General features: G+C 45.6%; 1 protein-coding gene across 2 annotated transcripts in view; it reads right to left on the bottom strand.

Moving 5' to 3' along the window:
* FRMD3 (FERM domain containing 3) overlaps nt 1–23,272 on the bottom strand; it is a 396,218-nt gene that overhangs the window by 61,608 nt on the left and 311,338 nt on the right. For both annotated transcript variants that reach the window (XM_030193696.1, XM_030193697.1), the window contains exons 7-8: nt 21,165–21,252; nt 743–831 (exon numbers count right to left, since the gene is read on the bottom strand). In XM_030193696.1, the coding sequence (XP_030049556.1) occupies nt 743–831; nt 21,165–21,252 (177 nt within the window). The remainder of the gene's footprint in view (nt 1–742; nt 832–21,164; nt 21,253–23,272) is intronic.

Raw genomic sequence — 23,272 nt, 5'->3', positions numbered from 1 at the left:
GTCTAATTACATGTGAGTGAAGAAATATTTTCTCCTATTTGTTTTAAATTTACTACCTACTGTTGTAGCTTCATTGTGTGCCCCTTAATCCTTGTTCCACTGCAATCAGTATTTTATAGCATATCTCCCCTCAGTTTGAGTGGTGCAGAGCCAGGTTGGACTGACCTTTTGGGCAACCGGACAGTATCCCACTCTTTCCTGCCCACTGCTGCTAATGTTCCCGGGGTTGGCGTGTTTTAAAAATGGCTGCCGAGACTTCCTGCGGCAGTCTCACAAGACTCGCGAGACTGCCGTAGGAAATCTTGGTAACCATTTTGAAAGCACGCTGGCGCTGGCTCCGGGCACAGTAGCAGCAGCAGCAGGCAGGAAAGAGTGGGATTCTTTCCTGCCTGGTTGCCCCTGAGGAAGCCACTAGACCACCAGGGCCCTTCAAGGTAGGACCCACTTGTGTGGGAGAGGGGCAGCAATTGCGGTGGGAGGGCGTGCAGCAGTGGGACGGTGGCTGGAGCCCGACCATCCTTATTGCTCAGGGGCCCCAACCAGTGTCAGTATGCCCCTGTGCAGAGAACAGCTCTCTTTAAACACAACTCTTCTGCAGAAAATGGAATAATACAGCTGGATTCTATGCAACATATAAATGTAATGTGCATTCTTTCCTATTCAAAACTGGATTGGAGAGTAGAAAAGAAAAAGAAGCTGACTTCCACAAAGGCCTCTGAATTAACTGAAAACTAGAACTTACCATTTTAGCAAATGAATTCGTTTATTTCCCTGGAAAACTACACAACCTGCCGAAGTGAAGCCCAGAAAGGTGGTGGTTCCTGTTGAGTCCTTGAAAAAGAAACACAAGCAATAGGATTGCACACTTTTTAGACCTGTTGTATTTATACTATCTTGAAGTACTCCTATCAACAGGTATTTATTTTATAATTTATTACTGAGCAGTCAGGAGCTGCTAGCAATAATCTACAATTTAACCAAGAAGTGCTCACTTCAGCTAAGTGTTCCACAATAGCAGTCCTGCCTGGTCCTGGATTTCAGGGTACTTCATCAGCCCTGTCCTATCAATGCTGAGGGAGAAAAAAGGCTGATTCACTGTGCTCTTAGCCAAGTCTTTCATGGGTCATGGCTGTAACCATGAGTTGACTAGGTCCTGTGACGCTTTCAGCATCCATGTTGTTCTAGTTTACTTTATCCATGTCAGGCTTGCTCCATGTGCCAAGAGCATTACACAGAAGATCCAGGTTCAGTTTCATGATCAAATTCTTGCTCCTTGTGGTGACAAGGATGGAGGATGCTGTAGAAGAAGCATTCTCAGCACCATCTAGGAAAAGAGTCCTACACATCAAGACAGAGTGGAGGAGCAACCTAATGGTTAAAGCAGTAATCTTCACTACTTTTCTAGTGGGATCAGATTAGCAAAACATGTTTCAGTATGAAAGCCAAGATCATTGCTAGACAAAGCAGATAGCATACTGGTGGAGGGGGGGGACCTCTTCCAAAGATACAGATATCCTGAGGGGCTCCCATTCTAATATATTTGGCTTGGCTGCTCAGATGCATTTGGAGTAATTTGTATAACTGAATTAACATAGGGTTACTGTACGTCTGGTTTTACCTGGACATGTCCTCTTTTTGAGGACACAGCTGGGCAACCAGGCAAGTTTTGCCAGCCTGCCCATTTGTCCGGATTTGCGGGCAAATGGACAGGCAGGCAGGCGGGCCTAGGGCTGTCCTATCCTTCCCTCCCCTTACTGTATTGCCCTGGTGGTCTAGTGACCTGTTTGGGGCAGGAAAGAGACCCCAAATTGCACAGAACCTAGAATCATTTGCCATTTTTGCTTTGGGGGGTGGGGGGGGAGAGAAATCAATCACTCAGGGATTTGGGGATTAAGGAGGCAATGTCCCCTAATCCCTCCAGTGAAGTGTTGCTTAATGGAAACACTGTTCTGAACCCCAGATGTCCCAGGTAGCAGGTGTAAATCCTTTCTGAAATGGGGGATACACATTTCATTTATTTTGGCCTTCCCTAGTCCCAGATTGTGCCCCCTTGCCAGATGCATGTTTTTCAGTTTTAGACATGCATATCCCAGCTTAGTAAAATTAGGATTTAGATATTTATGCAATATAAATGCCTACCTGCTGGTTTATGCACATCTAAAACCAGAATAGTGCTTCTAAAATTAGCACCAAATTGTGATTAGCCAATAGGTTGCAGTGGCATAGCTCAGTCCCGTAGTGAGGGCGGCTGACACCCAGGGCGGTTCGCCGCTGCGCACCCACCCCCCCCCCCCCGGGTGCAGCACGGTGCACCCCTCCTCGGCACACGCACGCACCCTCCCCCCCCCAAACGCATTCTTACCAAAGGGGACAGGCGGGAGAGCCGCTCTGCCCCGAGTGAACGTCGCTGGGAGCTGCGTCGCTCCGCTGGTTCCCTGCTCTCTCTGCCCCGGAACAGGAAGTAACCTGTTTCGGGGCAGAGAGAGCAGTGAACCAGCGGAGCCGACACCCCCCCAGCGGCGTGCACCCGAGGCGGACCGCCCCACCGCCCCCCCCCCTTCCTACGCCACTAGATGGGCCTTGGTGGGCTCAGGCATTTCTGGTTTTAGTTTTGAGGGGGGACAATGAGATGAGGGACAAAGATGAAATCATGGGTCCACCCACTGTGGGCTCAGGCCCCCTAAACCATATATTCAGCTACACCACTGGTCTGTTGGCAAACATCACTAGTAAGGGGGGGAGGGGGAAGATGCAGCTACAGATATAATTTGACAGAAGCAAAAAGAAAGGCATGAGCAACTGCACATCCTGCTCATGTTACTTGGTGAGCACCTTTGACCATCCAATCCCATAAAAAGCTTGTGATGGCTGTGGTGAAAGTGTCCTGCAGTAGGGTGGACATATGTTTTGGACTTACGCTGGGCCATGTTTTACAGTGGCTGGAAAAAAAGGCTTTTCTTAATGGGCTGGGAAATGGGTATGTGCTGAAATTAAAACTAGTGTGTGCCTATTTATGGCCTGAGCCCTTACTGCCTTACTGCCACCCATTGACTTAGCAGTAAGGGCTCACACACTACCCACGCGTAAACTACGCAGCTTGCGCCAACTGATGATTACTGCTGGGAATGCCCCCCATGGTATAAAATAGAAAATTATATTTTACTGTGGGATTTGATGCACACCAAACTTACAATTACCACCGGGCGCATGCACTAGCCCGGCGGTAGTGCCAATTTGGTGTGCACTACCTGCGCGTTAGCCCTCCTGCGCCTTAAAAAAGGACCCATTATTTATTATGTTGCTGTATGCCATCTTTTCCTCCCTCAGTGCATTTCCCTTAACTGGCCAGCAAGTAGTGCCTGTCCTCTGCTTTAAAGCTGCAGCTGTTTTCTTTTCAGCATATTTTCCACAGGAAGAGAGGAAAAACCCTGAGGGAAAGTAACCTGCAGTGCTATTGGCCAAATACACTCAGTGTTAATGCCCTGGGCTCTGACTGGCCCTGAAGTGCAAGATCCAGCTAGAATATGCTGGGATTCACCAATCTCAGAGTAGGAGTTTGGAGAGTGAAAATCTCTGACCTGAGACCCTGTTCAAACCCTATGAGCAGTTATTTTTCCTGAACTCCCCAGGTACTACTTAGGTAGTAAGACAGTATTTACTTAGTTTTAATGTTCATTCCTGTTATTTTTACCTGCTACGGTTTGCTGTTTACACCTTTTTACTGTTCACTATAATACCTTTTTCTGATAATAAACCTATTAGTTTAGTAGCTCTGTTATCTTGGACTGACTAAGAATCCTGGTGGTTTGTGTTCTCGGTCTGTGGGTGTTTTCTAGGAACTGTGGGACCACTGGGATTGTGGCCCTAGTGTCCTTAGAAACTACCAGGAAAATAACTTGCGGGTGGGAGACTGTGGATGCACATGTGCAGGTGTGAATGGGCCTGGGCAGTGCAGAGACAGACCCTCCAGGTGGCCACAGGGTTAACTCCATGTGGGTGCTAGGTTTAGCACTCAGGCATTTCGTTACAATAGCTACTTCCAGAAGTGGCCACTCCACTTCTCCACATGGTTGAGACAAAGGAATGGGGGCCGAACAGTGCTGTCCATCAGTTCTGCTAGCTTGTTTTTCCAGAATTTGCAGGAAATTAAATCCCTGGGTGAAAGATGTGCCATTTCAAAATCCTGAAAGCAAACTGATTTTTGTAATTTTTCTTGCTTGTTCTTTACCCAATAAATATGGCATTTAAAGTGGAAAAGAAAATAAATATTGACTAACAACACTGACTGTTATCTAATATTGAGCAAAGAGCAGGAAGCATGATTGTAACTACTTGAGTTCCTATCATTTAGAAGCACTGATGAGAAGAATTTCAAGACAATACAAAGGATATGTGGAGGTGTATGTTCAAAGCACTTAAACTTACAAAGTTACATAGGTTACTATGGGGCTCAATTCCAAAAAAGACAAACATCCAAAAAGTGGCATAAATCTGCATTTGGGTGTTTTTCTCTAGGAGTGGCCTAGTGGTTAGGGTGGTGGACTTTAGTCATGGGGAACTGAGGAACTGAGTTCGATTCCCACTTCAGGCACAGGCAGCTCCTTGTGACTCTGGGCAAGTCACTTAACCCTCCATTGCCCCATGTAAGCCGCATTGAGCCTGCCATGAGTGGGAAAGCGCGGGATACAAATGTAACAAAAAAAATGTCCAAATTGGTATTTTCAAAACCAATTTTTAGACATTTTTCTATGAAGTCCATCAGAAGAGCGTTCAGATCACCAGGGGTTGTGTCAGGGGCATGTTAAGGGTAGGATCTGGCCATTCCTAACACTTGGACGTTTATCTGCCAAATATTACCAGATAACCACTGCAGGAATAAAGGAATGACACTTCCTTACTCCTTCAGTGGTCACTGACCCCCTTCCACCCTGCAAAGATGTAAATGAAACAGTATATACCAGCCTCTATGACAGCTTCAGATGTTATGGCCAGTCCTATCAGAGCAGCAAGCAGGTTCCTGGAATAGCCTAGTGGTTGGTGCAGTGCGCACTGTAGAGAAGGTGACCCAGACCCATAACTATTACACAAGTGGTAGAAAGTGCCCCCCAACCCCCCCCCCCAAAAAAAAAAAAAACCTACTGTACCCACATATAGGTGACACCTGCAGCCATAAGAGCTATTGTACTGGTGTATAGTTGTGTACAGTAGGTTTTTCATAGGTTTTGAAGGGCTCACCATACAATACAAAGGGGTAATGGTGAGATGTGTACCTAGGACCTTTTATGTGAAGTTCACTATTGTGCCCCCTGGGGTGCCCCACTGCTCTGCTGGGATGTCTGTGTGGCCAGCCTACTAGGAAAGCAGGCTCCTCCTAAGACCTAATGGCTTGATTTTGTGCGTTTTTCACTCTGACTTTTTTTTTTTTTTTTTAAATGGTCCAAAAAGATAGACGTACTAAGCACAACAATATCTAGGAAATGGTCATTTTCAAAGAAAAAAAGATAGTCATTTTTCTGGTTTTAAAATGGTCATTTTCACTACTTGATTTTTGGACGTTTTCAGCAAAACGTCCGAAGTTGGATTTAGATGTCATATTGAAAATGCTCCTCTATGTAACTTTGGAAGTCTAAGTGCTTTGAAAATGAGCCCCATAGTAAAATAGATGTTGGCAGATAAGGACTGTTTGGTCCAGCCAGTGTTCCCAGCAGACCCTCTGTATAAGCTGCTCTAGCTAAGGCTACCTTCCACTTATGAGTCATACTAGCTTAGCTACCTACCCTCTTCTAGCTCTGGCCGTCACTTCTTCTTGCCTTCACTACCATCTCCTCTGCTAAGATATCTCTAAAACTGTCATCCATACAAACTTAACCACTTGAAGGAGATCAAACTTTATTCTTCTTAGCAGAGATCTCCACTATTTTTCAAGCAGAGACAACTGTAACGGATTTCCACTGTGAGAGCAGGAAGTGTTCTGGATAAAGCAGCCGGCATCCTGGACAAGGGAGGGTTTCACCCTCTAATGATGCAGGTGACCCAGAGGAAGCCATCCTATAATGATGCCCTTCATGAGCACTCAAAGCAACATGTGTAACTAAAACAATGTCTGACTCCTATATTATGTCTCACTTCAGCTCATTTCTCTTTCTACACGCTCTTATCTCTCCCTCTCAGTCTATATCCCCCAACACACTCTCCTTCCAGCACTTTTTTTTCCTCAGTACGTTTCCCCACATACTCCTGTTCCCCAATATATATTCTCCCCCAAGACCACCCAAACCATTCTAAATCCCCACCCTCCTCTCCTACCAGTTAGCTTCCACCATTCATCCTCAAGGTTTGTTTTCCTAGCTGGATTTTTGTAAATCCACCATTTACCTTCTACAGAGACCTGCTGCCAGAGCCAACTCAGAAGAGTTGTTCTGCTTTGCTAAGGCCCCACACAGTGTTCAAATAGTAAGAAGTACATAGACAACTTATTTACAATCACACCATGACAAAAGAAAATGCCCAAAGTCAGGCAGGAAATGCCATGGGTTGAGGGAAGCCAAAGAACCATCAGCACTCATCGAAGTATGGTGCAGGCAGTGCCAAGGCATCAGAGTTGCCAGGATTGGCACTGGGAGGATCGATCCCCCTCTTTAGTGGAGATGCCGGTGCACCAGTCTATGGGCAGTATGATTCCCACTTCCAGCACAACACCAACTACTCTTCAGGCTGTTTCTGACCCGGCTCCCCAGCCTTTTCCGATGTCTCCTCTTGATGAACTGTACCTGAGGGTGCTCAGGGAAGAGCTGGCACAGATGTTCCAGCAGCACTCCACTCAGGCATCAAGGGTGCTTGTGCCTGTTACAGTTCAGCCTCAGCTCCTTCCTGAGGTCCATGCAGCACCACCCTCAACATCAGGAAAGGAAACTTCCCTGGGATCTAAAGGTAAGGCTCTACTTGATGCTGTCCGGGGCATGGGCATGGTACCACTGAGCTGAGGCAGGCATAGGCTCAAACAGATCATCCTGAGTACTGAGAGGAGTCTTAACTCGACCGTTCATGGGAGTCGGATGAGGATCCCCATTACGTCATGGAAGAGGAGTCTTATGGTATCCCTTCTGAACCTTCCCCACCACAGGAGAGGTACAAATCTCCACTTGAGAATCTCTCGTTCATTGGTTTTGTGACGATGGCTTTGCCCATCCCATTAAAGTTGGAAACAGATGAGCAGCCCAGAGCTGAGATGTCTTGGATTATGAATCTCCTTCCAGGGAGGGGAGACACAGTTCCATTACACCTTATCCTAAACGATGCAGTGCTGAGGAACTGGGAATCTCTCCTCTCAGTGCAGGTTATACCGAAAAAGCTGGCTACACAGTTTTGCATCTAAAAAGCTCCCAGATTCAAGAGGGTGCAATTGCCACACCACTCTCTGGTGGTCAAGTCTGCTCTCAAGTGGGCCAGAAGCTCCAGGGCTCATGCCTTGGCACCCCCAGGTAGAGAGGCTTGGGCTCTGGACTCATTTGAGAGAAAGTTTTATAAGGCCTTTATGCTTATTGCCTGCATCCAGACTTACCAACGCCACATGAGCATCTACTTGAAGCCCCTGGTTCACAGTGCACTTAGTCTCATGGACTCTCTCCCTCAGGAGTAGGCCTTAGTGCTTTGCCAGTTGGTCAAAAAGCAGCTAGCGTGCAGGATGTATCTGGCCAGAGGCACCTACAATACTTTTCACCTTGCATTCAGACCCTCTGCCATGGGTGTGGGAATGAGTAGACTCTCATGGCTACATGCCTCTGACCTGGAACCAACAGTTAAAGAGAGGTTAGTAGATGTTCCCTGCTGAGGAGATAATCTTTTTTGGAGACAAGGTGGAGGAGATCGCCAATCTCATTAAGAAACATACTGACACCATTCAGTCCATCCCATGGCAGCTCCAGCTACACTGTCCTTTACTATGAGGTTAGATTGTAAGCTCTTTGAGCAGGGACTGTTTTTGTGTATGGTGTACAGCGCTGCGTATGCCTTGTAGCACTATAGAAATGATAAACAGTAGTAGTAGTAGTAGTTTCCAAGCAGGTTGAGATGCAGACTCTACTACTATCAATGATGTAGGTTTCAGCCACCGTCCCATTCATCCCAGCAGACCCTGCCCCAATGGTCCCATCCACATCAGGCTAGGGCTCAAAAGTTTTAACCAGCTCCCCAGTCACAGCAGGGGACGAGATTTTGACTCACTCCAGGATATCTTAGCCGCAGTCCAAATAACTGTCCTGAATGAACTTCCGGTGAGAGGGAGACTAAATTCTTTCCATCAAAGATGGCCCTTTCTAACCTCCAACCGGTGGGTTCTTCAAACAGTCAGTCTCGGTTACGCTCTGCAATGGTGACGGATATCAGCAAATTACCCACTGAGAGCATTGTTCATCAGCTCTCAGCATAAGCAGGTACTTGAAGAGGAAATTTACCCCCTTCTCGAGGCCAATGCAGTTCAACCTGTGCCACCAGGGGAAGAAAGGAATGGATTCTATACAATGTAACTCCATGTACCCAAAAAGATCGTTCCACCTAAAGGGCAGTGGCGTATCAAGGGCGGGGCGGTGGTGGCAGCCCAGTTCAGGTGCAGATCATAAGAGGGTACTGCCATGGGCGTACTTTGAGGGAAATGGTTTGCCACCTCATTTTCTTCTGCACCCCCCCCCCCCCCCCCGAGTGGTGTGGCACCTTTCTCTCTCCTTCCATACCTCCTCAGGGCCTGCAAGTATCACTCTCCCTCCTCTCTCCACCCCCCCCCCCCTACACTGTAGGCCTCCAAACTTCCAGGCCACCGGCATCAGCAACGTAAATGCTGCCTTCGGCCTGCCCTGGAAGTCTTCTCTGTACAGCGTCCCACCTACATGGGAACAGGAAGTTGCTGTATAGAGAAGGCATCCGGGGCAGACCAAAGCCAGTGCTTACTTTGCTGACGCTGCAGTTGGCCTGGAAGTTTGGAGGCCTGCAGCGCAGTGGGTGTGGAGAGAAGAGGGAGAATGATACTGGCAGGGATATGGAAGGAGATAGAGATGTTGCACCCACATATGGGGAGGAGAAAAGGGTAAAAATGATGCCACATCACGAGGGTAGGGAGATGCCAGACTACAGGGGAAGGGGAGGGGAAAGCAAAAGTAAGGATGAGGAGTTGGGGAAGAGGGGGAAAGAAACTGGACCCATAGGGGGAGAAAGATGGGACACATGGGGGAGGAGAGATTGGGAAAAATGCTGGATCTGGGGTTGGGGAGAGCAAGATGCAGTACCATGGAGATGGGGTGGGGGAGAGATGTTGATCCAGGGCTGGGAGTGCTGGAGAAAAGGGAAAAGAAGGGGGAGGAACATAGGGACAGGGTAGGGATGGGGACACAAAGGGCAGATGTTGAACATAGGGGGAATAGGGGCACAGACACAGAGGGGAGGTGATGGACAGGAGAGATAGGAAGACCGAGGAAATGATGGTGGACATGGAGACAGAAAAAAGTCAAATAGTTCTGGAAAGTAGAAAATAGATGGGACTAGGGTGTGTGTATGTATGTGTGGGTGGGGGGGTAGAAGCAGAAGATGAATAAGGCTGGAGGTGTGGGTGGAGAGGAGGGCAGTGGAGGGGAATGGAGCAGAAGATAGATGGGAAAGTGGGTGGAGGAGATGGGAATGAAGCAGAAGGTTGATGGAGCAAGGGAGCATGGGTGGATGGGGATAGATGGGTGTGTGAGTGGGAGAAGGAAAAGTCCATAGACCATTATTAAAATGGACTTGGGGGGAAATCTACTGCTTATTTCTAGAAGCAGCATAAAATGTATTGTACTGTTTTGGGATCTTGCCAGGTACTTGAGACCTGGATTGGCCACTGTTGGAAACAGGATACTGGGCTTGATGAACCTTCGGTCTGTCGTCTGTCCCACTATGGCAATACTTATGTACTTAGGAGGGGGACAAAGTAGAAGATGGGGCTAAGAGGTGTGGGTGGAGGGGAGGGGAAGGGGAACAGAGCAGAAACTGTATGGGACTAGGAGTGAGGGGGGAGAGAAGAGGAATAGAGCAGAAGATGACTAAGGGGGAAGGACAGCTCAGAAGATGTGGGGTGGGATGAAGGAAAAGAACAGAGCAAATGACTGGAATTTGGTGACTGAATGGGAGAGTGTTGGGGAAAGAGTAGGGACTTATGGATAGGACAGATAGAGTGGGAATTTGAAGGGATAGTGAATTCTTGGCAGTTTTAGGTATGAGTGGGTTGGGAGAATGAGTGAGGGTGTGAAATGAGGGATAAGAGATGAGGGGCAAGAGAATGAGATGACGTGGAGAAAGACTGAGATATAATGTGAATGACCTGGGAGAGGGGATGAGAGACATTGAAAAGGGATGGGGGTACTGGGGAGGGGTTTGTGAGGAAAGGGATGGATCTCTGAAGGGGTTGAGTGAGGATGGAAATGGGGTTAAAAAGATGGTGAAATAGAAGCAATGGGACATGAGGTATAGGGTAAGAGATATAAGAATGGCCTTGAAGGCAAAGGAAGGAAGGAGAGACAGTGATGGAGCTGGGACTGATAGGGTGATGAGATGCAATGGAGGATAGATGAGGGCTAAAATGGTGCATACAGAGGATGGCAATGGGGGACTAAGAAAGTGGGTGAAAGATGGGGGAGGGGGTTTGGGAGACTGGAGAAGGGAGAAACAGAGGGGTAATGGGAGAGGGAATGAGAGGTAGATAGTAAAAGCCAGTAAGTAGATGAGAAATGAAATGGAGACTAAGGACTAAAGCAGCAGTTCCCAAACCTGGTCCTGGAGGCACCCCAGCCAGTCAGGTTTTCACAATATCCACAATGAATATTCTTGAGAGAAATCTGCATGCATTGCTCCCACTTCATGAAAATTTCTCTCATGAATATTTATTGTGGATATCCTAAAAACCTGATTGGCTGGGGTGCCTCCAGGACCATGTCTGGGAACCACTGGAGGGTGAGAGGAAAGAGATAAATGCAGAGAAGAGAAAAACAGGAAAGAAACATAAAATGAAAGATCAGTTCCAGACAGATGTAGAGAAGGAAAAGAAGAAGACGAGGCGAGAGATGAAATGGTAAAGCCAACCTGGAAAAGAATGTAGGAGAAGACTGAAACATGAAAGTGGAAGAGATTGGGACCAGCCCAATTAGAAAAATAAAATGCTCAATGGTAGAAAAGAAAAAAAAATATTTTTATTTAATACTTTTTAAGGATGGAGATGTGCTTGCTTTGTGAAATGTACATTTTTTTCTATGTATTTTACACAATACAGGAGAAAACACATTTCTGTTTCTTATTTACCAGTATCTGATTTGCTTAAAAAGTCTGGCTTTCTTAGGTGTCTCTGTTTCAGACTTTTTCTGAATGTTTTTTTGTGGCTCCCTATTTTGTATCGCATGATGGTCTGTCCATGTGCGACTGAGGTGAAGGATTCTGCTGGCATTAACTGTCCGGAATCAATCTGTACTAATCTGGCTTGTTTAGTTTTACAATGGGTGTATTGATGTTCTAGTGCTCACTGCAGTGTTTAAGAAGCTGCCTTTTCCTTTGTACACCCTTGTTGTGTGAGCTGTGGAATATTACTAAAAATAAATTTTTATATAAAGGAGGGGGGTGTTAAAAATGATCAGCCCTGGATGTCAAATATGCTAGAAATGTCACCGCTAAGGGCCCTAAACAAATTCCTGGTCAAAGAAAAATTCAAGATGATGTCCCTAGGTACTCCTCTCCTCATGATTCAGGAAAGATTGGCTATGCTCTCTGGACTAAAAGGATGCCTTTATCTACATTTTGATACTTTCCAGTCACAAGAAGTATCTAAGATTTTGAGTAGGGAAACGCCACTACCAGAACCGCATTCTGCCTTTGGCCTTGCGTCAGATCCCGAGTTTTTACCAAGTACCTAGCAGTAGTCACAGCATCACTATGCAGACTGGGAGTCTGTTTCCCTACCTGGACAATTGGCTGGTCAAAAGCATGTCAGAAGAAAGGGTATAGGCATCTGTGCAGAAAACTATTCAGGTGCTAGAGCTACTATGATTCATTATAAACAACTCCAAATCCCACCTGCTACCTGTACAGAAATTGTAATTCATAGGAGCCCTGCTCGATACAGTGCAAGCTCAGGCTTTCCTACCGCAAGTGAAAGCGGATGACTTGGTGATGCTCACCTCGCAATTCCACATTAGCAAGCAGGTCACAGTTCAGTAGATGTTGAGACTGTTAGGCCACATGGCCTCCAATATGCACATCACTCCCATGGCTCACCTCCATTTGAGAGGGGCCCAATTGACTCTGGCCTCCCACTGGTCTCAAACTATGGGAATCCTAGTAGATGTCATTCGAGTCCCTCCAGCGCTAGTTCACTCCCAATTCTAGAGGACAATTAGGTCGAATTTGACCATGGGACTCCCATTTCAAATTCCACCTCCTCAACAGGTGTTGACAACGGATGCATCCAATCTCATATGGAGAGCTCATGTAGATGGACTTCACACCCAAGGAACATGGTCGGGCCATTGTTCTCATTCATAACCAACAACCAGATTGTGTTGTCCTATGTGAACATGCAGGGGGGTACAGTATCTTACCCCTTGTGTCAGGAAGTGGTGGGGATGTGACAGTGGGCCATCCTTCACGGGATAGTTCTGTGGGTCACGTACCTGGCCGGCAAGGAGAACAGCCTGGCAGACAGACTGAGCTGGGTGACGCAAGTTCACGAGTGGTCTTCCGAGAGTAGGGCACTCCCTCGGTGGATCTTTATGCTACTCATCACAACAACAAAGTCCCTCAGTTTTCTTCAAGACCCAGATCACATGGTGGACTAATGTCAGATGCCTTTCTCCTCCATCAGGAGAAGGATCTTCTGCATGCGTATCCTCCCATACCTCTCATAGAGAAAACTTTGCTGAAACTCAAGCAAAGTCAGGGAACAATGATCCTAATCACCCGATTCTGGCTGAGGCAGATCTGGTTCCCTCTTCTTCTGGAGTTGTCCTCTAAAGAACCAGGGAGATTGGAATGTGTTCCAACTCTCATCAGGTAGAACGAGAGGTTTCTTGTGCACCACAACCTGCAGTCCCTGGCCCTCATGGCCTGGATGTTGAGAGCATAGAATTTCAGTCCTTAAACATGCCTGAGTGTGACTCCAGAATCTTCCAGGAAAGAGTCCACTAAAAAATGGCATTCTTTTAAATTTAGGAGGTTTGCCTTCTGGTGTGAGGGCAAAGATCCTCATACGTGCCTTACACAAAACTGCTTGAATACCTCCTGCAACTCTCTGAATCTGGTTTGAAAACCAACTCTGTAAGGATACACCTCAGTGCAATCACCTGGGGGGGAGGGGGTAATCCCATCTCTGTACAGGCTCTAGTTCAATTCATGAGAGGTTTGCTGTTGACAAAGACCCCAGTCAAATCTCTTACCATGTCATAGGATCTCAACATTGTTTTCACCCAGCTGATAAAAGCTCATTTGAACCTCTGGATTCCTGGGACTCCTGTCATCAGAAGTATCTGACCTGGAAAGTTGTATTTTTGGTGATGGTCACTTCAGCTCACAGAGTCAGTGAGCTTCAGGCCCTAGTAGCTGATCCATCTTATATTAAGTTTCATCACAACAGAGTAGTTCTTCACACGCACACAAAATTCCTTCCTAACATGATGCCAGATTTCCATCTTAACCAGTCAATTATTCTGCCAACATTTTCCCCCAAACCTCGTGCCCATCCTGGCAAAAGCACACTACATACCTTAGACTGCAAGCGAGCCTTAGCCTTCTATTTGGACTAAAGCCCATAGTACACCCAACCCAACTTTTCTTTCTCTTGACCCAAAAAGAATGGGAGTAGCCATCGGCAAACACATTCTTTCCAACTGGCTTGCGGATTGCATCTCCTTCACTTATGCCCAGGCTGGGCTGACTCTTGAGGGTCATGTCATGGCTCATAACATCAGAGCACTTGAGATCAGCCTCTATTGAGGAGATATGCAAGACTGTGGCGTGGTCTTCAGTCCACACATTCACATCACACTACTGCCTTCAGCAGGATACCCTATGTGATAGCCGTTTCGGTCAGACAGTCCTGCAGAATTTGTTTGGTATGTAGAATCCAACTCCACCCCTAGGCCCATTTTTGTTCTGTTCCAGGCTGCACTTTCACAACTAGCTGGCTATATTTTCAGGTTTACTGACTTTGAGGACTGACATTTGGAATCCTATTGTCCTAACCTTGTTTTGGTGAGTTTGGTAGCTACAGATTCCCACATGTGAGAATACATTGGGCCTTCTTTCTCCTCCTAAGGGTTTTTTTTTTTTTAATTTTCTAATTGTTAGTCTTTTTGCTTTATCCTTTCTGCTAATTCTTTGGAGAACCATATTGGTCTTTTTTTCTTTTTCTCCTGGTGTATTTATCTTCCACATAGATTTGTTGCCTACTCTATACACTTTTATTACTGGCCACAGGTCTTTTGTATTTTGGTCATGGATTTCTGATGAAGATTTCTCCACACTTTCACTCATCACTGTACTAAAGTCCAGGACCCTTGTCCTAGTATGTGTAACCCTATTTTGTCCAGTGAACATCAGGTGGGTTACGGTTAGTAAAATATTAGTTTGTAGGGAGGTCAGGGCTGGAACCAACTTGCACTGGGAAGCCACTGACATTGAAAATCCACCCACTCTGCACTCCTTTTTCACACAATAAGTCAGTTCTGGCCAAAATTTAAGTTCTGAATTAAAGGTTTACTTAAACTTTGATTCTTTTGGCAAAAGTGTAGGACAATTCTCAGTATCAACTATATACAGACAGAGGTAGAGTAGAAACAATAGTTTCCAACACTTACAGTCTCTAGTAGGTTTCTTTGTGGACCCTCATTCCTCCTACAAGCAGTGATTTTCAACCTTTTTCATCTTTCAGCACACTTACAAGACACAAATTTGTCAAGACATTCCACGGAAAGTACAGTAATAGTCAGAGCCAATATTCAGCAGTACCGTCTGTCGAAGTGCTGCATAATTGACTCCTGGCCTGCTCATCATGGTTTAAATAAGCAGAAACCACCCTGAATATTGGCCCCTCATTATTCAGAGCAGGATTTTGTCGTGTTTTCCAGGTCTTTTAACATAATTGTAATTTTTCAATATTTCAGCTGGTTAGCATCAAGGGTCAGATGTTCAAGAATCAGGGAGAAATATAGGCAGAAGTATTAGAACAGAATGGAACTCAGATTTGTGGGTATGACAAAACTAGGGATTACAGTAAAGGGAGTATAAAATGAAGAAATGATATATTAGTTCCACATGGTGGAATCCTGGCATTTGTTGTATTTTTCTTATATGTTTATATGTGACATTTAAAAAAAGTAAATCAAAGTGGAAGAAGCCTGCAGATCTGTTTGATTCCCCAGTTTCCAAGTAGCCCATCTTTTGCATAAACCAGGGTTCAATCTCCTGCAAGTTCAAGAAGGGAACAAATTCCCAGAAAAATACAGTGCACTCCATTTAAGTGCACGTCGGATAAGCGCATGCTCTGTTTAACTGCATGCCGTACTTTGGTCCTGTTTTTGGCGCCATCAATTTCTATGGGGACAAACTTCGGTTTAGTACACCACTGACAAGTGCAAGATTCGCTTATATGCATGGTTTAAGACCGCTCCTCTGCAGGAAAGACTCCGCATAAGCGCACGCACGGAATATGGAAGCCGATTGGCACATGACAAAGGGGTGATAAATTTGAAATCTCATTGGTTAACTGCCACAGGCAGAATAAGCGAAAGTTCTTAGAGTGTACACTGATGTCGTCGTCATCATCACACAACTGTAAGACTTTAACACTGGAACAAATAGAGGTTCTTAAAAAATTTGAAAACAAAGTCAAGCATCTATTGCTAAAGAATATGGTGTCAATCCCAGTCAAATTTCATGTATCTTGAAGCAGAAAGATCAGCTTCTGGAAGACTGGCAAAACAATACAAATCCACACCGGAAACATAAACAGGCGGGAAAAGCTGAGGATGTAGAAGAAGCTCTTCTTCGGTGGTTTTCTCAAGTCAGGAGCAGCCAGTTTCCTGTCAGTGGTCCACTGCTTATGTAGAAAGCTAATCAGCTAGCTGAAAGTCTTGGACTAACTGAATTCAAAGCCACTGTTGAATGGTTGGAAAGGTAGAAGGAGAGGAACAACATAAAATTAAACAAACAGCATGGTGAAAAACAAGATGTTGATGACTTTGGTGCTGAAAATTGGGTTGTTTCAGTTCTTCCTACCATCTTGAACGAGTTTGCACCTCATGACATTTTCAATGCTGACGAAAACGGTCTCTACTGGCGAGCGATTCCTGATGAAACACTTGCATTCAAACAAGCCAAAACTACAGGAAGTAAAACATCGAAGGACTGACTGACGACCTCCTTTGCTACAATATGGATGGGAGTGAGAAGTTGGAACCACTCATCATTGGAAAGAGCAAACAGCCCCGTTGCTTCAAGAATGTTAAGCGACTTCCTGTGTCATACCGGGCTAACGCAAATTCATGGATGACGGGAAATTTGGAAGCAGTGGCTAAAGAAGTTAGACACTAGAATGTGGGCACAAAAGCGTCAGATTTTGTTGCTTTGTGATAATTGTGCTGCACACAGTGATGATGTCAGGCTGTCTAACGTCAAGGTGGTCTTCCTGCTACCAAACACTACCTCTCGGATCTAACCTATGGATCAGGGCATAATAGCCAATTTCAAACAACATTATCGGGCTATTGTGCTACGTCGTCTGATGAGCGTTATGGATGACCAGACTGGCAAGGATAAACGTGCTGTTGAACTGGCTCGTAATCTATCACTGTTGGATTCCCTACATATGCAGAAAGAAGCCTGGAATCATGTTACACAGGCAACCATTATGAACTGCTACAAGCGGGCAAGCTTTGTTAAAGATGTGGAGAGGGACGAAACAGATGCAGCTGTTGCAAACGCGTCAGATGAACAGGCTACTGACATCCCAGCCGGTGTTACTGAAGAGGAGTTTCATTACTATGTAGCTGTTGATTACGATCTACAAACAGCTGACGACAGCACTGATGTCAAGATATGCGCCTACACGCAGGCAACGGCTGATGATGCAACAGATGATGAAATGAGCAGTGAGGCACATGCTGACGAAATTCAACAACCTCCTGTCACTTTTGCAAGAGCACTGGAGAGTCTCAACACCGCGCGGGCCTATCTGGAAGCCACTGGATGTCAGTGCTATGACAGTTTTTACCGTCTGGCAGACGTAGTCTATGGAACTCACAGACACAAGAGTGTACAGAGGACTATGACTGATTACTTCAAGTAAGCCCAACAGAGACTGTATACTGTACGTATAATAAACAGTACTGTACATATGTTTATCAGATGTCAAGCTTCTTTGGGTCACAACGGTTAAGTGCATGCTCCGGTTAACTGCATGTATTTCTTTGGTCCCAGACCCTTGCACTTAAGCGGATTGCACTGTATTTGTATAAGCAAGGTTGTCTGATCTTTGGGGACTAAAATTAAGAATTGGACATAAGTCTTGCAACATTTATTTTTTGTTTGCATATGATTTTCTTGTCAAATCTTTTAATTACAGAAGTTGCAGGAAAGTAAAGCCTCAGGCAAAACAATCTTGTCTCAGACTTGGAAAGCATAACTCACAGGTTTTGTTCAAAGTTTTCCCCTACTTTTGACCTGTTTAAAAATTTGATTTTATATTTTTAAAACTTTTTGAAAAGATTTATCAAGGAATAGTCTATTTATTTATTAGGATTTATTTACCGCCTTTTTAAAGGAATTCACTCAAGGCAGTGTATAGCAAGAATAAGTTAAACACAAGCAATAGACAATTACAGCAGTAAAAATATTCAAATAATACTAAATATGGAACAGTATGCTAAATTACGTTAACACAATACATAATAAAACATTTAAATAGACAGCATAGGGTGTAAGCAAAGATAGAACATATAGATAGATAAGATTGAGTAACAGGAGTAAGAAAGTAAGGGGCCTAATTTAAAGAAAGTTGCACATGAGGTCAGAAAGGTGCTTGAATATTATCTTAGCTAGGGTAGGAGTGGATAAACTTATCCTGATATAGTATGTGCAGCTGGTGTCACTCCTTGTGTGTGTGTTTAGCAAGTCAGCTACTTCTTCCATTAAAGGTCAGGTTGAAGAGCCAAGCTTTCACCTGCTTCCTGATGTAGAGATAGTCTTGTGTTAAGTGAACACTTTCAGGGAGTGCATTCCAAAGTGTGGGGGCTATTTGGGGGTGGGGGGAGGTATTTATGTGATCAACATCAATGCCAATCTTATAACTCCCAGTGCATTATTTTCACACCGCTTTAATGGCAATCCATGATTAACTGCAGGGGTGTGGCCAGAAAACAGATTTTGGGTGGGCCTAGGCAAGAAGTGGGTGGGCACCAAGTGTTCTCTCCCCCCCCCCCCACCCCCACCCCCACGAAAATAAAATCTCAGCCGGCAGGAAAACGCTTCTTTCCACCTTGGCAGTCTGCAGCACGCATGCGCTGAAAACTAATATGCAAGTGCTGGTATCGTAGAGAGTAGCATTTTCATTTCCATCAGGTGGAAGTCTTCAGCTGGTGGAGCTTGGGATCCCCACTAGCTACCGCTAAATGTGTGCTACGCCACTGATTAACTGGTACTATGCAGAAAGTCCTCCGAGTCCTCACTTCAATAATTCAGTGCAGCCGCACTTGCTCTCTGCCCAGTCTGTTGCAGTAAGGCTCATACTGGCACATGAAAGGGCCAGCTGCACATGGAGGTTTGCACATGCAAATGCCAGTAGAAGAGGCCTGATGCTGCTGGCCTGTGTGTGTGTCAGTGAGCCTTGCTGCATCATCTCGGGCAGCTAACAAGGGCAACTGCACTGAATTACTGAACGAAGGAAGCGGTACTTAGACATCTTGGAGGACCCTGGGTAAGTAGGAGGTGACTAAGAGGCTCGTACACTCCCAAAAGAACCCTGCCAGAACTATCTCCATCCCCATAGGATCACTGCAGACCTGGAGGGGATTCTTGCGGGATCCCCTCAGAGTTGGAGGGGATTCCTACAAGCCCTGCTCTTGACCGTGGAGGAGTGGCCTAGTGGTTAGGGTGGTGGACTTTGGTCCTGGGGAACTGAGGAACTGAGTTCGATTCCCACTTCAGGCACAGGCAGCTCCTTGTGACTCTGGGCAAGTCACTTAACCCTCCATTGCCCCATGTAAGCCGCATTGAGCCTGCCATGAGTGGGAAAGCGCGGGGTACAAATATAACAAAAAAAATAAATAAATAAAAAATGCTGTGCTAGAGTGCCTGGTAGAAGTCTCTTTTACAGCTTTACTCTCTGGGGGCTCCTTCCTTAGAGGAAAGCTTCTCTATAAGTCTCTTATTAATTTCTTCAGGGCCTTGTGAGCCTTTAGTCACAATGTCTGTGTCTACTCTGGGATGCTGCTACTTTTTTTCTTTATCCTTATAGATCTTCAGGGTCTGTCTGCTAGTCCCTTACTGTTCCTTCAGGCTTAATCTTACAGTTTTTCTTCCTTGGAAGAATGTGGTGGTGGGTTGGTGTTATGACCCGGTAGTAGTGAGCCCCTGTGCCCCGACTGAGCACGGCTGAGATGGAGTGAAGCCGTACTCGGTCAGGCAGTCAGACAACCCCTAGCTTCACCTGGGAAGCAACCACCGTTCACCGAGAGTTGAGCTCTCAGCTGCAGGTGGCCACCAGGACTTCTGGAACCGGCGGGGTTGCACAGCCGCTGACCAGGATGGCAGGAAACAGACACAGTCCAGCACCAGAACTCCAAAAAGGCAAGAATAGTCAAAAATCAGTCCAGGGTCAAGGCAGGCAGCAAACAAGCGAAATCCAAGAAACTAGCCAAAGTCCGGTACACAGGAAATCAGGAACAGAAGATAGCTGGCAAACAGCACTCCGACAGCAACTCCTCAGAACAACTGAGGCCGAAGCAAAGAAGACCTGGAGGCAGTGCTTTAAATAGTGAAGCAATCAGAGCAAACCAAACTCAGGTGAATCCAACATGGCAGCCCCCATAGGAGATCCTCCCATGACCAGATATGGAGTTCCTTCCATCCTGTTCTCATTTAGACAAGATGGCTGCCGCTCTTGCTCCAAGCCGGATGATGGCTGCCAGACTTAGGAAACTGAAACAGACCCTTAAGACTGAACCTTGTCCCTTTTGGATGGAGCTGCAGAATGACTTAGCCAGGAGGAGTGTCGAACAGGTGAGGGACGTAACAGTTGGTTCCCCGTGCCATCTGCCACCTCTGCCTAGTACAGCAGCACACCAGGCTCTGTAACTGCTTCCACTCCTTCCCTCTCCAGCGCAGTGGCTATGTTAGCCAGAGACCCTCTTCCCTTAAGTTAATGGTGCAGTGGCCAGGGAAACGGGAGCCAAAGACAAGGGTTTCAGATTGGAGCTGGATTTTTATCCAAGAGGTGTTTCCTCCTATCATTGTCAATGACTGGCAGGAGAACCAGCCTCTCATCTCAGAAGCTCTGTGGATATGTAAAAGTCAAAATCCATTACAGCACTAGGAGGTTTCTGAATTCCTATATGAAACAGAACCCTAGGGTCTCTACATATGGTTCAGTCTAGGTCTGTCATCATTAGACCCTAATCTTTCCCCTACCATGAGCTCAGTGACACTGCCCCATTTGGCTGGTACAGCTTTCCGTTGGAGTGGACTTTTCAGCTAATGGCTAAGGAATGCTCTGTACAAGGCATCCAAAACTTCTCCTCTCATTGTTAACACTATACCAGGTGGTCTCCAATTTACATTGAAATCTCCTACAAGCGCCCCCCCCCCCAGCCGCTTTGCACTACTCTTATAATTACAAAACCCACCTCTTCCCTCAATACATGACTTTTCTTTGAAAAAGAAACAGTGTACACATGTTTGTAATAATGAAAAACAGTGATCCCCAAATTAAAGATATTAACAGAACTTTCTCTGTGCCCCTGCTTTTGCCTTGAACTTGGAAACTACATCCTATTCTAGCTGCTATGCCATGTCTGCCAAGGGAGCAAAGTAGTGACCAAAATCAAGGGTATAGACAAAGCATATGATTCAGAAATCTTTTATACCAATAAAAAGAACTACCGTGTTACCTTGCAAGGATGAGGGTCAACACCATAGGTTTCCAAAGAATGTGCTTTTAGAAGTAAGTTAAATTCAGCAACTGCTGGGGTCTGACCTCTGGAATTACATAAGGAAAATTTTGTTTTATGTAAGTACAGTAGAAAGTCTGGAAATCTATCTTGTATTCATTTTGATCAAAGTTTGACCGTCCCCCCCCCCCCCCCCCCACGTGAAAAATAAGGGAACTCACCCCTCTAAAGTCTGGACCACATCTATAGAAGCCAACCAGAAAGACAAGAGAGCTTTCAGCAGATTGCTGCTGCTGTTCATTCCCCTGCCAAATCTTTTTAAATTAAATACTGCTTTTCTCTATACCTGTGAGTCTCAAAGGATATATGCAGCTAATCACTGGGTTATTAAATATACCTCAAACATTTGCTGTTGGTATATATGCAATTCCATCTTAATAAGATCTAACCATCATCATCTATTTCACCTCCCTTCCCCCGTCTCATTATAAAGGATTGTCTAGTTTAAAATATATTCCACATCAGACAAAACAAAAAGGCAACTGTGCTATACAGATGATTGACTTGTTTGCCTACATGGGCACAATTAAGATAATATTAACAAAAACAAGACATCCTTGCAAGCAGTGGAGGCATTACGACTGGTAGCTAAGATATATCCTTATCAGTGCAAACCACAATTTTAACTGTGCAGACTGGAAAGGTCAGTTGGTCTCTGTCTGCTGTCATCTAGTCTCTTACCATATACTGAAATAGAAGAATTAAGACTGTGCAGCATTTGGACGTTATTTAAAATCCTGCCAACTCCCTTTCACTCCCCTTCCTGCACTATCATCATGAGACATACACATACTCATTGTTGTGAATCTTCACTGCACCTCCAATTTTAAAGACTACTGTTAAAAGTTGCAGCGGCCATTATGAAAAAGGAACTGAGAGGGGAAGGTGTGAATGGGTTCACTCCTGCCCCTAGGTCCACTAGACCACCAAGGGCTGTAAGTAGGCCCAAGGGCTCTTTCTGGTGTTCAGGAGATTAGATGGGGGGATTGGAGGTCCTCGGTTGTGGGAGGGCATTCAGAAATGCTTCATGGGGAGGGAGGATCGGAGCCACTTTAGGTGGTGGGAGAGATGGATTGGAGTCACTTTGGTGGGGTGGGTTCAGTGCCACATCAGGGGGTGGGATAAGGATTGAAGCCACTTGGGGGAAGGAGAGGAGTTTGAGCCACTTTAGGGGTGGGAGGAGGGTTCAGAGAGCTGCTTTGGAAGAGCAGGAGGAGGGATCAGAAGTGCACCGGAGTGGGCGGGAGGTGGAGCAATGAGCTTCGGCCCAATTGACAACTGTGCGGGTGCCGGCCGATATTCAGTGCCAGCACCCACATAGCTAAGCGATCCAAGTTAGAATTACTTTTCACATGGTCTTATTTGGTTGCTTAGCTATATGGGCACAGCGTGGAACATTTCCAGCACCTGCATAGCTGCTAGCTCCTTCCAGACACCACCCTTGGAATGCCCCTCTCCAGCCCACTTCAAAAATGGCTGGTCAGTATCAATATTCAGCAGCACTGCCTGGTTAACTGCCATTGAATATCATTGGCTGGTTCACTGAGTGAAAAAATCTGTAATTAGATGGATACTGAAAGGAACAGAGAAGAATCCAAGGATATGTGCAAATTATAAGCCTGTGGCTAATCAGCCTTGGATCTCAAAATTTATGGATAAAATTGTAGAGAGTCAAACTAATCTTTTTGGAGGATTTTAATTTTTGCGTCATCTGTCAAAGGGTGCTGAGGTACTACTTTTATTGGTGGATGTTTTCAGCAGCCTTTGACTTAGTTGACCATTCTAGGTTAATATAGGGGGGAAAGTTTTGAACTGGATATGACCTTTTTACGCCACTCAGTACTTTCCAAAACTGGAAGGGTTCTGCTTACAAGTGAGGTAATGGTAGAAGGAGTTCTCATATTGGACGGAAAAATGTTATAAATATGAAGCCCAGAGGTAGTCTCCTGTCTTTGGCTTGCTATATCATTGCACCACCACATGTGTTATGTCTCTAGCTGGCTATGCCAACACCCTAGTACTGCTCAAATATATTAAGGAGGCAGGGG

The sequence above is a fragment of the Microcaecilia unicolor genome, chromosome 2 (assembly GCF_901765095.1).
Source record: "Microcaecilia unicolor chromosome 2, aMicUni1.1, whole genome shotgun sequence".
In the NCBI taxonomy this organism is placed as follows: domain Eukaryota; kingdom Metazoa; phylum Chordata; class Amphibia; order Gymnophiona; family Siphonopidae; genus Microcaecilia; species Microcaecilia unicolor.
The sequence above is the reverse complement of the archived record's forward strand: the minus strand, read 5'-3'. Positions and strand labels throughout refer to the sequence as shown.